Source organism: Schistocerca americana, chromosome 8 (genome assembly GCF_021461395.2).
Source record: "Schistocerca americana isolate TAMUIC-IGC-003095 chromosome 8, iqSchAmer2.1, whole genome shotgun sequence".
In the NCBI taxonomy this organism is placed as follows: Eukaryota; Metazoa; Arthropoda; class Insecta; order Orthoptera; family Acrididae; genus Schistocerca; species Schistocerca americana.
Window position 1 is genome coordinate 93,140,798 of NC_060126.1, and position 17,227 is coordinate 93,158,024.

At 42.4% G+C, this 17,227-nt stretch overlaps 1 protein-coding gene across 1 annotated transcript in view; it reads left to right on the top strand.

The window, feature by feature from the left end:
• Positions 1 to 342: 342 nt before the first annotated feature.
• LOC124545586 overlaps positions 343 to 17,227 on the top strand; it is a 30,668-nt gene continuing 13,783 nt past the window's right edge. Inside the window, exon 1 of the mRNA XM_047124534.1 lies at positions 343 to 759. Within this exon, the coding sequence (XP_046980490.1) occupies positions 343 to 759 (417 nt within the window). The remainder of the gene's footprint in view (positions 760 to 17,227) is intronic.

Consider the following 17,227-nt stretch of genomic DNA (forward strand, 5'->3'; position numbering starts at 1 on the left):
TATGAATCTGGAAATTACATATCTTAATACAGGGAACGGGAAGACTTATGCTAAATATTCTAGGAGTGGCAAAGACATGGTGGCCAGAAGCTGGAATGTGTGAGGTTCACGGAGGAACTATCTAGTATTCAGGCAACCAACACAATAGACGAAAAGCGTGGGAATAATTGTCTCTAGTAGATTTCTTCCCACACTCAGACTGAATGGCTTTAATTAAACTTAATGCCATTCCAATTGATGTCAGCATCATCCAAGTACATGCGCCCACATCAGATTCAACAGAAGATGAAATTGAGGTATTCTACGAAGAGTTGAAATAACTTCTTAAGCTGGTAAAAGAACATGAGACGAATGGGTGATGTTAACTCTAGAATAGTAGAGGGAAGATCTGAAGAACTGGTCGTTCCATATGGACTAGGGATACGAAATGATCGAGGCGAACGGCTTTGTCAATTTTGTCAAGAGGAAAAGATGAAGATAACAAACACTTGGTTTGAGCTGCCACCTGGTCGCTTGTGCATATGGAGAGCTCCAGCTGATCGCCCTGACGATATAGTTCAGAGTCAAATAGATTACATTCTGATTAACAAGCGCTTTGGATCCTCGCTAACGAGGGCATGCACCTATCTGGAAGCCCATGTTCCCTCAGACCATGTCCTGCTAGTAGCAGAAATAAAAATAAAAATTAAAAATGTCAAAAAACATGCACAGCGGAAAATAGAATATGATCGCATTAAAAATGAAGATATCAAAAACAGGGTAACCACAAAAATCAGGAAATAATTACAGATACAGTGAAACCACAACTAAAAGAAGGATCAGATATAAACGTAGACAATACGATAGAAAAATTGAATGACAGACGAAATTTTGGTATTATTTGAAAAAAAGAATAAAATATAAAAACGAAAGGAACCAGGATAAGTGCAGGGACATGCAGAAATTCATAAGAAAGGAGATATGAGCAGCAACAAATAACTGGCTGACACAACAATGTAAAGAGTTGGAACGACTGCAGCAAATACATGACGACTTAAACTTACATAAGAACATAAAGAAAACGGCTGGTATTTATCGTAAGAAAGCCTGAAACAGAAAATAAAGATGACGAGGGTGTATCGTGTCCGCCATTACAAAAGATGATATCAGAAGAGCAATAGGAACGGCAAAAGATAGAAAAGCAGGTGGTCCAGATCAAATACCAGTCAAAATTCTGAAATTATTAGATCAAAACGTCATCTCAGGTTTCCAAGAAATATTTAATCAAATTTATAAGACGGGTAAATTTCCTGACAAATGGCTGTCGTACACTTCATTCCTTTGCCCTAGAAGAACAATGCAAGGACATGCGGAGACTACAGACTAATTAGCCAGATAAGCCATACCCTAAAGTATTTCTTGAGATCATTCAATATAGAATCACAGCTAAGTGAGAAAGGGATATGGGATTTTCACTGTTTGGTTACAGACGGGGTCTAGGTGCGAGGAAAGCAGGTATTTGTTCAAATGCTACGGTCAGAGGAAGAATGTAATGCTGTGTTTCATAGGATACGAAAAAGCGTTTGACAGAGTGCAACACCATAAACTTGTACAAATTTTGAGAAGACTGGACATGGGCGGAAAAGATATTAGTTGTACAGAAAATCGGTACTGGAATCAAACTGCTGAGGTCAGAACTGGAGGGCAGTTAACAGAAGCGCAAAATATCTGTAAAGCAGTTAGACAATGGAATGTGCTCTCAGCTCTCCTCTTTAACCTTTACTCAGGACATATATTCCAGGAGGCGCTTGAAGATTGTGAGGTAGGTATAAAAGGAAATGGGGTAGGGACTAACAACATAAGATACGCAGATGACACAGTCCTAATTGCAGATAACATGAACGTTCAGCAAGATCTTCTGACTGCAGTGGGAGAACACAGCAGGAATATGGGTCTCAGTATCAACACCAAAAAGAATAATTTTATGATAGTCACTCGCAATTCAGATCAGCATCAAAATGCAGAATTAATGTATAATAATCGACCCATAGACATGGTGAACAGATTTAACTACTTGCTGACGTGGTTGTGCGAAAATTGGTCATCGGACGTGGAAATCAGATGCGGAGTAGAGAAGGCCCGCAGTGCATTCATGAAATTTAACAAAGTGTTCACTAGCGCTGACTTTGTTCTTAACCTGAGAGTTAGATTTATGAAGAGCTATGTGTGGTCAGTGCTTTTGTATGATTTTGAAAGTTGGATGTTGAAAGTTAACACTGTGAAAAAGTTGGAAGCATTCTAGATGTAGCTATATCGAAGAATACTTAAAATTCTACGGACAGCAAGAAAAACAAATCGAGAGATCTTGAGAATAGTAAAAAGAGACAGCAAACTGAACCACAATCAAACGTAAGAAAACAGCTTACTTAGGCCATGTGATACGAAATGAAAGGTATCACCTTCTTAAACTGGTAATCGAGGGGAAGACTGAGGGCAAAAGAGGAATTGCCAGGTGAAAAATGTCATGGCTCCGCAACATCAGACAGTGGGCAAGAATAAGAAACGCCGGCGAATTGATCCATGCTGGAAGAGATAGAAAAGGCTGAGAAAACGTGATCGCCAACATCCTTTGGTGGATATGCAACAGAAGAAGAAGAATATCACTGTCTTCTGTTTCCAATGACACAATTTTGCACTAAGCAACACCTTTTGAAGCACTCAGTGTCCTCACCTGAGCCAAAAAGGTCACGGTAATCATTTCCACTTACGTATGAGCACCGCGCAGACCGCAAGGCAGTCAATACGGAGAATTCCCCAGGGGATTCGTCTCTGGGAATAACCAGTTGACTTTTGCAGCTGCCGCGTAATGAAATTTGGGAATCGCACGGCTGGGCAGAATGGCATGCAAGCTTCTCGAAATTGTATTTTTGGAACTAACTGTCAAAAATTAAATAAACCGTTAAAAAGATGAAATCTCAACAATAGTAAGCGTTTCAAAAGATAGTACAATGGACGTACGATCCGAAGGGTGGATCGTATGATCGTGCACCATATCAAACTATCGTATATGTGCGATCCAATTCGTACAGTTGGCAATGCTGATGCCCACAGACCCTTCTCTCATTCCTTCCCCGCTGGAGCAAAAAATTCTATCCCCCTCCTATCCTCCATATCTTTTATAAGTAGAGCAACTGAATGGGCGATGCCAATATTGTTCTGTGCTCCACAGGGAAAGTATCATGTTTGGGATCAGGGTGTGGGTTATTTCTTATAAATAATAATAACAAATTAATTTAATTTATTATTATTCTAACCAAGCGAGTTTTGTCCCACGATATCACGTCAATTTTTCGTCGCGTCAACGTCGTGTTATGTCAATGTCACATCATGTCACATCGACGTCGTGATGCTCTCACCCAGCCACAATGCAGCATATGTAGGGTGTGGGTAAATACTTGTTATTCTAATTACGCGAATTTCGCCAGCAGAGAACAGCCACTACATCTGGGCAGAGTAATCTCATAACCAATTGCTATTCTGAGGCAATGTGTTGTAATTTACACCGATTTTTGCTAAATACCGACATCTCTATCCTAAATAAGATGTTAACCAACTACCACAGCGCAATATTAACAATGAGTAAGCTCGTGCAAAGACTTTAAATGCCATTAAGATACCACACTGAAATACATAAACAAATAACCCCTCGCTATCAATATTATGAAAAGGAAAGTTGCTACTCACCATATAGCGCATATGCTCAGTCGCAGATGGGCCTATCTGCGACTCAGCATCTGCGCTATATGGTGTGAATCCTTTTCCTAATATTGTTACATTCCTTCCCGGATTTTGCATTGTTTGACTGTAAGTCATGCCTCAGTCGTCGCCAGACTTTTTTAGCTGAACGATCGATAGTGACACTGTGGGCTGACGTCTCTGGCCGCATATGTGCTGGTCTTACTATTAACTGGTAACCTGTAAAAATTATTGTGTTGTGAGTCCTTAGCAGACGAGCTGCATCAAAGACGTGATAAGTTAGCGCCGGCACCCGGGTACTGATCGTTAAAAGTCGGCACCATTCGAAACACTTCATGTCCATGGTTCTGCGCTTCAGAACGGTGCCACTCTGAGCGACCAAGAAGTTGTGACTGTAACTGCATTATGAAGTGTTGTTTTATTGCCTATGTATGTGGATGATTAATTGATTAATAATAATAATTGCACTTACATTTAAGTGTATTATGCAGTATGAGACACGATGACAAATACTTACTAAATGCTTTGAACGTTATGTTTCTCCTACTCATTGCGTTGTATTACAACGGCCTTTATTTGATTTCATACTCCTTGTTACAAATATGTGGTGCGTTTGAAGCGTACCTTACAGTGTCTGAGATGCGCGTCGGCGAGTACACGTTACATCCGTTCAAAAACTTAGACCGTAGCAGCGCCCGTGGTATGTCAGTACGGAAGACAAAAAATATAACATTACTCGTCTCATATCCCCTAACCCTGCAGTGATCGCGCCATTTACCGCTCTGAAAACCATGCTCTTAGGAAGTTCTAAAAGTTAGTTGATGTTTTTGTATTCGCCTGTTAGTTGTTAAATGCATATTATTACGAAAGAAGGCTGAGAACCGTGGGCCTTACGGATTCTTGATTCGCATGCGGTCCTGCGCCCCAATTTGACGACCGCTGACCCACACTGTTGGATTCTCGCCACAGGCGAACCAAATCGAGGAGCTGACGCAACGCTAGGCCGTCCCCCCAGCAATCATAGAGAAATTTGTGTTGTTTAAACAAAGCATGGGTAATCGCTACCGACACCACTGATCTCGCTGGCAGAAAAGACGCTTCTGCTAAATCAACCATTCAGGGAGTGGCATCCAGCCCACGTTAATAACAGTAAACCAGTCGTAACCCGCCAGCGCTTACGCTGTGTAAATCTGTGGACTAAGAGCATCGGATGCCTGAAGCAGCGAAACAAAATGAAGCTCTCCGCGAAAGTAAATGAGGCTCCCGTTCTGCTCAGAAATTAATGTATTTGTAATGTACATTTTGTAAAAAAAAGAAGAAAATAACATGGATGTAGTCACTGTCAAAAATATCAAGTATTTGTAATGAGTGTACTCTATGCTCCCGCAGTTGTAATATACACACTTAAACATACGGGGGAGATCAAGTGGGCTGCAAAGAAATAATACAGAGTGGAATGAGAAAATTACTTTTTATTTTATACACTGAGGAGCCAAAGAAACTGGTACGTCTGCCTAATATCGAGTAGGGCCCCTCGAGCACGCAGAAGTGCAGCAACACGACGCGGCATAGACTCGACTAATGTCTGAAGTAGTGCTGTGCACCATGAATCCTGCAGGGCTGTTCATAAATCCGTAAGACTACGAGGGGCTGGAGATCTCTTCTGAATAGCACGTTGCAAGGACTCCCAACTCAAAAGAGTGTTCCTGCAGCCACTGCTCAGCAATTCTGGATGTGTGTGGTGTCGCATTGTCCTACTGGAATTGCCCAAGTCCGTCGGAATGCACAGTGGACATGAATGGAGGCAGATGATGAGACAGGACGCTTACCTACGTGTCACTTGTCAGAGTCGTATCTAGAATATCAGGAGTCCCATATCACTCCAACTGCAAATGTTCCACACCATAAGGAGCCTCCACCAACTTGAACAGTCCCCTGCTGACATGCACGGCCGTTGGATTAATGAGGTTGTCTCCATACACGTCCATCCGCTGGATACAGTTAGAAACGAGAATCGTCTGACTAGGTAACATGTTTCCGGTCATCAGCACTCCAATGTCGGTGTTCACGGCCCCAGGCAGGCGTAAATATTTGTGTCGTGCAGTTATCAAGGGTACACGAGTGGGCCTTCGTCTCCGAAAGCCCATATCTATGATGTTTCGTTGAATGGTTCGCACGCTGACACTTGTTGAGGGCCTATCACTGAAATCAGCAACAATTTGCGGAACGGTTGCACTTCTATCACATTGAACAATTCTCTTCAGTGGTCGTTGGTCCCGTTCTTGCTGGATCTTTTTCCGGCCGCAGCGATATCGGAGATTTTATGTTTTATCGGATTACTGATATTCACGGTGCACTCGTGGAGTGGTCGTACGGGGAAAAATTCCCACTTCATCCCAAACTCGTAGATGCTGTGTCCCATCGCTCGTGCGCCGACTTTAACACCACTTTCAAACTCATTTAAATCTTGACAACCTGCCATTGTAGCAGCAGTAACCGATCTAAAAACTGCGCCAGACACTTGCCTGATACAGGCGTTGCCGACTACAGCGTCGTATTCTGCCTTTTTACATATCTCTGTATTTGAATACGCGTGCCTACACCAATTTCTTGGGCAGTTTATTGCCTATCTGGAAGCAAAGCTCTGACAATAATAGTATCACTTACTTTCGTAACCTTAATGAAAGACAACAGTTATTATTAATATTATTACTGTATTCCCGTGCCATTATTTTACTGAAATTCTCAATAATGTACTGAAATCCATTCAATTTGAAACTTTTCTTTCAGTTGATAGAATGTACGGATTGGCTAGTCGTTTTTGATACATCGTAGAGCGAAGATAGCTTTTTTTTCCTACTGATTTCAGTTTAGAAAACTTTTCTCCCAAGATGCGGGTGACACATAAATAGTCAAGAATTACTGGATTGTGAGTGATGTACTCTGAACAGCACATTGCAAGGCATTCCAGATATGCTTAGTAATGTTCATATCTGGGGAGTTTGGCGGCCAGCGGAAGTGTTTAAACTCACAAGAGTGTTCCTGGAGCCACTCTGTAGCAATTGTGGACGTGTGGGTGGGGTGTCGCATCGTTCTGCTCGAATTGCCCAAGGTCACCGTAATGCTCAATGGACATGAATAGATGCAGGTGATTAGACAAGACGCTTACGTATGTGTCACCTGTCAGAGTTGTGTCTAGACGTATCAGGGGCCCCATATCACTTCAACTGCACACACCCCACTCCATTATAAAGTCTCCACCAGCTTGTACAGTCCACTGCTGACGTGCAGGTTCCATGGATTCATGAGGCTGTCTCAATCTTTTTTTCCCCCACGCAATTCTTGTCGATACGTGGAAGACGAGAAGAATGACTATAGCTTCTTGACATTTCCGAAACAAGTTACGCCAGAGAGACCGCATAACAATATTAAGATTTAAGAAAGTTTTAGCCGAGGGACTCAACAAAGCTTTTGGACTGACTTCTTGAATTTTTCGTTGTACTCCTCCACGTACACGCGACACTGACGCGGTGTTGAAATAACCTTGAGCCTTGCACAACGCAATATACTGCCTATCTTTTTCCAGCTGTTGTTGAATATCTTTTGGCATATCTTCTACAGTCTTTCCCGACATAAAAAACAAAGAAGGATTTTCGAATTTCCACAATATTATCTTCTAGATATATGCTTATATGACTCATTTTCACAGTTTTGCTTTTATCAGGAGTGCTGTCACACATTATTCCATAATATTTTGCCATGTTTGTATCCCTTAGCGGCTACCATCTTCATTTCGTCACCTAAGAAGTTACAAATTATAACCTAATTTTACCACAATAAGTTTTCTATTCTTTAATAGAAATAACGCTCCCTTTACTGAATAAATCACCTCACAATTTCTCTGTTGTACGGATATATTTATGTTTTTTTTTGCGATTTTGGGTGTATTCAGCTGGAAATAAATGTTACAAAACGTTTTTATACGATTAGTTTCGGCATATGAAGTCTAGATGCCTCTAGTGATGATCTCGATGTCGACAGTTGGTAAAAACCGTTGCTCAAATCTAGATGGCTTTACTCTATTTCGTCTAGCTGAATTTTCATATTCATTAAATAAATTACATAATAATTACGTACAGTCTTCGCGAAAATAGTTTTAGTTAACGAATTAACAAATCACTGTAAGTTCTATAGTGGATTTTTGCGTGCATTTTTATACTGTTCTTATAGCACAGCTGTGCAGATGGCATAGATATCAAAAATGTTTCATGCAGAATAATTGCCTCTAGCAGACAACTGGTTTTAATTCTTTCAGTCAACGTTTCACAAAAAATTCTAAACATAGCCCCATTCACAATTGCCACGGCCTGATAATAAGTTTATATTTGCTGAACATAGTTGTACTTTGTTTAGCATATGATGAGAAATGGTCTGGTCCTGGAGAGTCTCCAAGTCTCGAAGCCCTCGATAACTGGAGGCCCCCCAGGCTAGGTGCCCGGGGCGAGCCTTCCACCTTCAGGCCGCCGCTATGGACGGATTTACGCATAGTCTCTGTACGTACATCTTTTCAGGGATGACAAACTGCCTACTGGCTTCTGTCAGAAAAATCATGAGATGAACGTCGGCCGAAGACCCCGAGACAGAAGCCAGTAGGCAGTTTGTCAACAAGTGGGCACGAAAGCCTCAACAATTTTGTATTACGCCTCTACGGGGAGGAGATTTGCAGATTGTATCGACGCCTTGACCAACGACGGAAGAAGAAAGCGCGGCTGATGCCCTCTCTCGCCTTTCTGTCACGGTGCCGAGATGAACGCGCTACACCGAAGTTCTTGAGATGTAAGCGCCTATTCACCACCGCCCAAGCACATCGTATCTACGACAGAATGGAACGAGCTTTTCTTCGTGAGCGAGTACATACAACACGGAGAGACTTGACAAGAACGGATCAGGAACTACTGGACATTTTCTACCAACTAAGTAGCAGAATGCAGCGAGACGACTGGGACAAGATCGACAGCATCACTCACAGGAGCATGCAGAACGAACTCGAGCGCTGCACCGAGCGATAGAAGAAAAAGTTTGAAAGATGTCGGAAGCAGACCGACAAGGCGATTTCCGACATGTCACACACAGTGGTCAACCTCACTGAACGACAACTGAGCGAAGAGGAAGTGTCTGTTCTTCAAAAAGGAGGGAATTTCGCTATCATCCCGAGAACTATACCTATGGAGGACATCATTGCCAACACCGAAGCAGCCATTCGGACCCTTCCCTGTGAAAGGGCGGAGGAAATACGCGCTGAAGCAGCCAGGATACTGCGCCGAGCAAAACCACCAGCTTGCAACCTGAAGAGAGAAGAGGTACAAGCCATTAAGAATCTCAACGCCGACAAGAGTATATTGGTACTGCCTGCCGATAAGGGGAATGCGACCGTCGTAATGAAGACCGAAGATTATGAGCAAAAGATCCGAGACCTATTAGATCCGACGACGTACCGAAAACTAAGCGCAGATCCGACGCAGCGTATCACACGCAATACGAATCGATTAATAAAGCCGTCTTCTCTGCCGGCGGACATACAGAGAAACCTGCGCAACACAGAAGCCGCACCACCGCGGCTGTATGGATTACCCAAGATCCATAAGAACAACGTTCCACTGAGACCGATCGTTAGCGCTCCTGGATCACCGACATATAAACTGGCAAAACACTTGGCCTCTCTGCTCCAACCACACGTGGGGAAGACCGACACATACATTAAGGACTCAGGACATTTCATTGAGAAGCTGAAGAAACTGAAACTTGCACCAAACGACATCCTGGTCAGCTTTGATGTTGTTTCGTTATTTACGAAAGTGCCACTCAGTGACGCTCTGGAGCACATCGGTTCCATTTTCCCGCAAGACATCAGAAAGCTCTTCCATGCACGTCTCACCACGAGCTATTTCATGTGGAATGGCGATTTCTACGAACAGCTGGAAGGCGTCGCCATGAGTAGTCCTCTCAGTCCAGTGGTGGCCAACTACTTCATGGAACAATTCGAAGCACAGGCACTGGACTCGGCGACTTGCAAACCTAAGGTGTGGTACAGGTAGGTCGATGATACTTTCGTGGTGTGGAGCCATGGTGAAGAACAGCTCGGTGACTTCCTAAGACACTTGAACAGCCTCCATGCCAACATTACATTTAGCATGGAAGTAGAAAAGGACAAGAAACTGCCATTTCTAGATGTGTTGGTCACAAGGGACGGCGAAAACCTGGGACACAGTGTGTATCGAAAACCGACACACACGGACCGATACCTGTACAAACTGTCAAACCACCACCCGAGCCAGATAAGAGGCATGATTAGTACGCTCGTAACGAGAGCAGGACGAATATGTGAGCCGCAACACCTCAAACGAGAAATGCAACACCTGGAAACTGTCCTGAGGAGCACTGGGTACTCCACAAATTATATTAGAAGTGTAACAGAGCCAAACACTCGGCGAAGTAAGGAACCAGAAAAAGAAATTGTCGGGTACGGCCTTTCTGCACTACATTCCCAGAGTGACGGACAGAATCGGCCGTATATTGCGCAAACATGGCGTAAAGACGATTTTCAAACCGACAAGGAAGATCAAAGAGTGTCTTAGATCGGCGAAGGAGAAAAGAGACCCACTTGCAATGTCGGGAATATACCGTGTACCATGCACATGCGCAAAAGTTTATGTCGGAATGACTGGACGATCCATTAACACCAGGATCAAAGAGCACAAGCGACATTGCAGGTTGGGGCAGGTGGAGAAATCGGCCGTGGCAGAGCACGCACTGAATGAGACCGACCACGTAATAAAATTCGCCGACACGGAAATTCTGGCTGTAGAGAAGCACTATCACACGCGCTTGTTCAGAGAAGCTATGGAAATACAAAAACACGCGAACAGTTTGAACAAGAAAGAGGAAAGCCTTAACGTAAACGGATCCTGGCTTCCCGTACTGCAGCGAACGACCGTCGCAGGTAGCAAGAGGAGAACCGCACCGGAAATGACCGCGGAGAAGCCCTCGGACGTTGGCGCGCCAGGTACATATAGTCTACGCCCGCGAGCTCGGCTCCAGTTCACCACCGGCAATGGAGGGTGAAGCTTTGACAATGCCAGCCACTCGTGCTGGCGAAACGTCAGAAAAATCATTAGATGAACGTCGGCCGAAGAACCCGAAACAGAAGCCAGTAGGCAGTTTGTCAACAAGTGGCCACGAAAGCCTCAACAATTTTGTATTTTCAGGGATGATTACGGGACTCGGCTGCTCAGTGCAGAATGTGAAGTTAAACACCTTTCAGCCGTCTAATTTCCTAAGTCTAATTTTATTGGGCTACAAGTTTCGGTGATTTATTACGCCATCTTCAGGGCCCCTGACCAATGTGTAGTAATATTCCAACCTCGGCTACGGTCAAAGTAGGGGTCAGCATTCACAGACTGGTATCAGTAGATTTCTGCTTGCTACAACGATCATTTCATGATATTTAAAGTGATCGTTGCTTAAGTAAAGTGACCACACATCCCATTTGGAATGGGGCAGTACCATTTTTCAACCTGCGGTCCCGCTGTCCCCATGGATTTGTCGGGACGCCTCTTTATCCCGTTTTGTTAGAAAGTAGCATTTATTTTTTAATCTATATGTTTTGGTTCATAATATTTAAATGTTTATTCGTAAAAGATTTCGCTGCAGCGAGACAACTCCTGACAGTTCCATCTAGCGTATCATATCTGTGATAGTCTCGCCCTCGATTCCACCCACCTTGAGGCACGCCTCTGGTATCTAACTGTCTGAATAATTAATGAAATTGATTATGTGAGTCCCTATAAATGGTGAGTAAATTTTTTCCTTCAGTCGGGTAGACTCGCCACGTAACCGTTGCAGACGCTTGTACGACGTCACTGGGTGCTTCCTAAAGCTAGGTCGTCACTTCTTCCGATACCAAAATGGGTAGTATCCGACGTCAAATAGTTGAAGATATGCATCGCTAATTACGTACTGCCTTTTGGTTACCTTGTCATACTAGTGGAACCAAGTCACTTAGAAATCCGGTATAATGCTCCCAAACTAATGCTGCTGATTCCTAGGGCTCTATAGGGGCAGCGAGGTATTTCATTTCTGCTCCATCCCCATGACACCTCCGCCAAATCCCGGCCCCCCACACGTGGGGCCTGTACCGCTCTGCTCGTTGTGCTGGACAGCTGTTAATGATTTCCGACTCAGAAAAGTTGTCCTATCCTTCACGGAACTACTGAGCGCCTATATATCGCTGGGGTAAACACCAAGATGTTGAACAATATGGTTTCCCTCCTCCCACCTGCAAACCGAAACGTTCTTAGGTGTGTTTCCGAGAAATTCCGGGAGGACTGACCCAGTGAGCAATACCAAAATACCTGCCTGACCACCGCCCCATCCCAAACATGGATGAGCTTGCAGACTGGGGTTTCTGTCTGAGTACAGCCCTCTTGAAGTGTTCCTATTGGTTCCTGCCAAACAAGTGGATGGGTGCTTTGAGAACTCAAATGGGAATCCCTGGAGATAAGGCGAGAAACACTATTGAGAAAATTTAGAGTACCGACATATGAAGCTGACTGCAGAAGTATTCAACTTCTGCCAACATTGAATTCGCATAAAGACCACAAAGATTGGTTACGAGAAATTAGCATTCATATGGAGGTGTATATTCACTCTTTTCTTCCATCTCACTTTATCTACAATTAGAACAGGGAAGGAAAGACAAGCAATGTACAGGGTACCTTCCACCAGGCACCATAGATGACTTGCGAAGTATGCATATAGATATTGTTGTCCCTTATTTATCGAGAAAACGAAAGACGGAACTTCTACTGCTGGTTGTCTCTCAATAAAAATCTTCGTACCAGCCCCTAATTTTTTCATTGCAGTCGCACCGTGGTTGTGTGTTAGAGGCTTTTCTTTTTTAAATGGAGCATACATCCACAATACTAATCTAACTGTCGCAGAGCTTGCAATGCACTACCCACTAAATCATTTACATCGGTGCAGCAACCTGATAACTCCACGCACAATTCAGAGCTACTGCAAGATTATTAGGGGATATTCGTGACTTAAACACAGCACTACCCAGTGTCTACTCCCACGTATTGCTGAACAGCGGATCGACCATGATGCTGTATTCTACCCCCGGGTAGTGCACATGTGCAAAGTGATGATTATTTATTCAGAAGCAAATCAAGTACTTACACACTTATCCAACTATCGTATATCGAGAGCCAATTAACAAACAGTTACAAACCAGATCAAATCGTCATTGTTTTTTTCCAGCAACAGCTGCCATGTTTGTACCTCTTACACCTAAATCGGAATTGTAGCACAACAGTCTCTAGGTGACAAACCGACGGTATTTGCTGTAACTCGGCTTCTACAAATTCACATCTTAGTGTATCGACGACACACCCCTTAAAAATCCATGCAGGTGAATTTGAGCTTGACATATTCTTCCGCTTTATCTCACCAACTTCACAGTTCTTAGTGTTTGCTTTTCTTCCCTCAAGAGTCCAGCAAGTGAATCCGAACCTGACATGTGCATTCTATTTCAGCTCTCCAGATGATTACTGCTAGGCATATTTTTACGGCAGTTAACGATTCCGATGACAGGGTACGGGATTTCTTGTCCTATCAATATGCAAGAGATTTTTGTTACGTTCAGGTCAGCTGCCAGCTGCACAACAGGTCGTCCAGCTTGCAGACATCTCCATCACCTACGAACATCCCCATCTAAAAGAAATAAACTGCAAGGGGGTGTAGAGTGCGTGGTCGAGGGTTCAAAGAACAGGTATTGTCGATTACCCATCTGTCCCAATCTCACAGGCAAATTGACTAAACATTTGCCTGTATACTTCCATATATACCCTCATCCATCCCTAAATTTCTGGGAGAAATATATCATCTCTCCCAGAGATATTCTTCCCCTCATGCACCTCTGCGATGCTAGCGGCGTCCAAATGACGCCTCTGCTTCGCGGATCAGTCGGATAACATGAACAGATACCGGTAGATAGCGACTTTGTGGTGTCGACCAGTCGAATCGATGTTGCTGTTCATCAATACACATTATTTAACCATAAACGTTTCTATGCGTGTTATGTCGGTATAGCAGCTGACGTTACCTCAAAAATATAGAGGAAACCGTGATATGCAGTGAGGTATAATGGTTGGGCACTTTCAGATAGAGTGGGGAAAATTGTGCGTCAAAGTTTCATATAGATCGAGGCTCAGTTGACGGGTAAGTAGGTCATGTTCTGTGCCAGGATTCATGTCTTCGGCAGTAGCAGTGTTATGCACCAAGACGTATTGGGCTTGGTATTGATACGCTAAAATTAACTGCTTGGGAGTCATCACAGGAAGTATTTCTAAAGCAACGAAATGCTGTGAACACACATGGTCTGCAGATGTGGCATGTGCTACAGTGGAGCGAGAGTAGAATTGTGGAATCGTGTTCCTTCAGATATTGGGAGGACTGCGATGGAGATGTACTGGTTGAGATTTCGATCACTCAGTTACTTTAAGATCAACAAAAGTTCAAAGCAAGATAGTATATGTACTCTAACAGGTAATGCCTGCAATAAATTTGGAATTTAAAGCACACAAAAATAGGTGCCTGAATTACAGACCATTGTCCATATTGCGTGAGGTTTCGACTATTGTGGATGGTGGTCATTTAAAAGAGCACTTTCTTATGTCATAAAAACATGTGCAAAAAAACGTGACATTTCGAATGCAAAGACGATACAACAGATTAATTAATTACTGAATTACAAAAATGGAGCAGATTACAATATTCAAACAAGATAACAGACCTAAACACAATGAAATATTGCAAACTGCAGTGCCATACATTTTATTTAGAATGAAATGGGTGAAGAAAAGAAGGCTGTTTTTTACTACAATGAGCACCCCCTTTTCTCGTAACCTCGCATGAAAAATGTACCCCTTCATTTGTCACTATCTGTGGTTAAATGTTTCAGACATTTTTTCCATAAACTTTGCATTTGTGATAAAAACTTTGGGGATGTCTGTGTTCCATATTTCTTCTTGGTAGTAAAATCTCCAGCTATTTCATTGGCCAAGATACTTACTAATTTTTGGTGTGGCATTGTATTTCAATTACACTAGCCATCAAAACTGATTTTGTATCTCTCTCTCCATTTTGATATGGAAATATCACGTTCCATAGTACAGTCATCCTGTCCTAATTTCATCTGCGTGTCTGCCTTCGGTAACATTTTAGGAAAATTTCTTCTATTTTGGAGCATTTTTCCACAACCAAATGCTTCACTAGTCAATAATTTTGAAAGAAATGGAAAATTTGTAAATATCTGTCAAAATATGCAATACACAAAAATTGGAATGGTTTTTACAGGAAGCCAACGACCTTACCGCAGTGGTAACACCGGTTCCCGTCAGACCACCGAAGTTAAGCGCTGTCGGGCTGCGCTAGCACTTGGATGGATCACCATCTCGTCAGCCGATCGGTGTTGGCAAGCGGGGTGCACTCAGCCCTTGTGAGGCTATCTGAGGAGCTATTTGATTGAGAAGCAACGGCTCCGGTCTCAGAAAATGACATACGGCCGGGAGAGCGGTGTGATGATCACATGCTCTTCCATATCTGCATCCAGTGAAGCCTACGGTCTGAGGAAGACGCGGCGGCCAGTCGGTTCCTCTGGGCCTTCAATTCCTGTTCGTGAGGAGTTTTTTTACAGGGACAAAACCACTTTCCCTCCTAGGGGCCCTCCTTCCTTAAGTGAGAAATGCCTACATAACCTGAAAAGTTAACACTACCCTGTAATGCTACACAATGTAACCCAGATTTTTAATCCTCGTTTCGTTGGCTTTATTGACATGTACTGCTTTGGGAAAGTCCTACTTTTGAAAGCCAGCATGCTTTCATAAATATTGGGAGATTGGCTTGGTCTTTCTCTTTTTAAAGAATTGTTTTAGATGGGAAAGAAGAAGGTGTTGCTTATGCAATTTATCATACACATATTCTCCATGTTTTGATCGCCAGCATGCTTTCATAAATATTGGGAGATTGGCTTGGTCTTTCTCTTTTTAAAGAATTGTTTTAGATGGGAAAGAAGAAGGTGTTGCTTATGCAATTTATCATACACATATTCTCCATGTTTTGATCTATTTAGTGAATCATTTATATGCAAAATATTTAATATCTCAAAAAACCTTCTGACATACATAAGTGAAGCTGCAGTGTTTACAGATTAATTAGAATCACATGACCAATAATGTTTTATGTCTGGAAATCAATGGCCCATTATAAGACATACACCAAAGAATGCTTTCAACTCTGTTGTGGTCAAATTTAGATCAGTACCTTTCTGACTAACAACAATATTACATTCTCTGACAATATGTTCTAAGATGATGCCAGAAAAATAAAAAGTGAGAAGATAGCTATAGGAGTTCTAAATTCACATCGACGTTTATTTGAAAACCCTCGAAAAATGTACTGAATTATGAAGGGGTGGATGAGTAAAGATTTTTGAAAAAATGTACTGCACGTTAAGCCTATTTTAGCATTGTCACGTTTATCCCACTCTTCATTTTCGTCTTTGTCCTTATCAATTACAGGAATACACATGTTTGTTGAGATAATGGGGGTGTGATGTCACTGCAAGAGTCATGGAATGAATTATCTCCACTGTTAATAATGCGGTCAGTATTTGGGAATATATCTTCGGCAGCTGAATCATCTCCATACTCAGAATCAGCAGCTTGATCATCGTCTATTTCATCTATCAAACATTGGAAAACCTGTGCTGACATCTCTTCCAATTCTTGAAATGAATATCTATTCGTCATTCTATGCATCGTTACAAAGGAAATCGGAGAATACGTCATTTTAAATTATACAAAAGTTCATTTGCTAGTAATTCGTTAACCAAACACTAACTCCAGTTCACATGCAATGTGAATTACTGGCATGATATCTAAGTATAAAGTAAAAATTGTGTAGTCCCTCGTACATATATGATACAAGAGTACGTTTACAAAAACGTAAATAACAACTCTCCAATTTTGCTACCATGGTATTGGATTTCTTTGTGTTATTACTTGAGTTTTGTATTGAGGATGTATAAACATATATATAATGCAAAACACAACTATTAGCCCAATAAATTTCCTACATTATTTTTAACTAATTTTCTGATCAACAAATCCTTACATGAATGAATATACGTCGCGCACACAAAATGGCGGCAAAGACACATTTCACGTGGACCGTGTTCTCCTAGCCGGCTACCATCTCAATAAGAACGTTCTAACAACCTCATATAACGAAAGCTGGTACCTTAAGACTCAAGTAATCCATTTACGAACACCTAATGTGTTGTTAAGGGCCAGCTTTCAGTATAACAAGTTCCCTGTTTGACACTTATTAAAGGTGATCAATATATCAACCACTAGCCTACAAGGGGTTA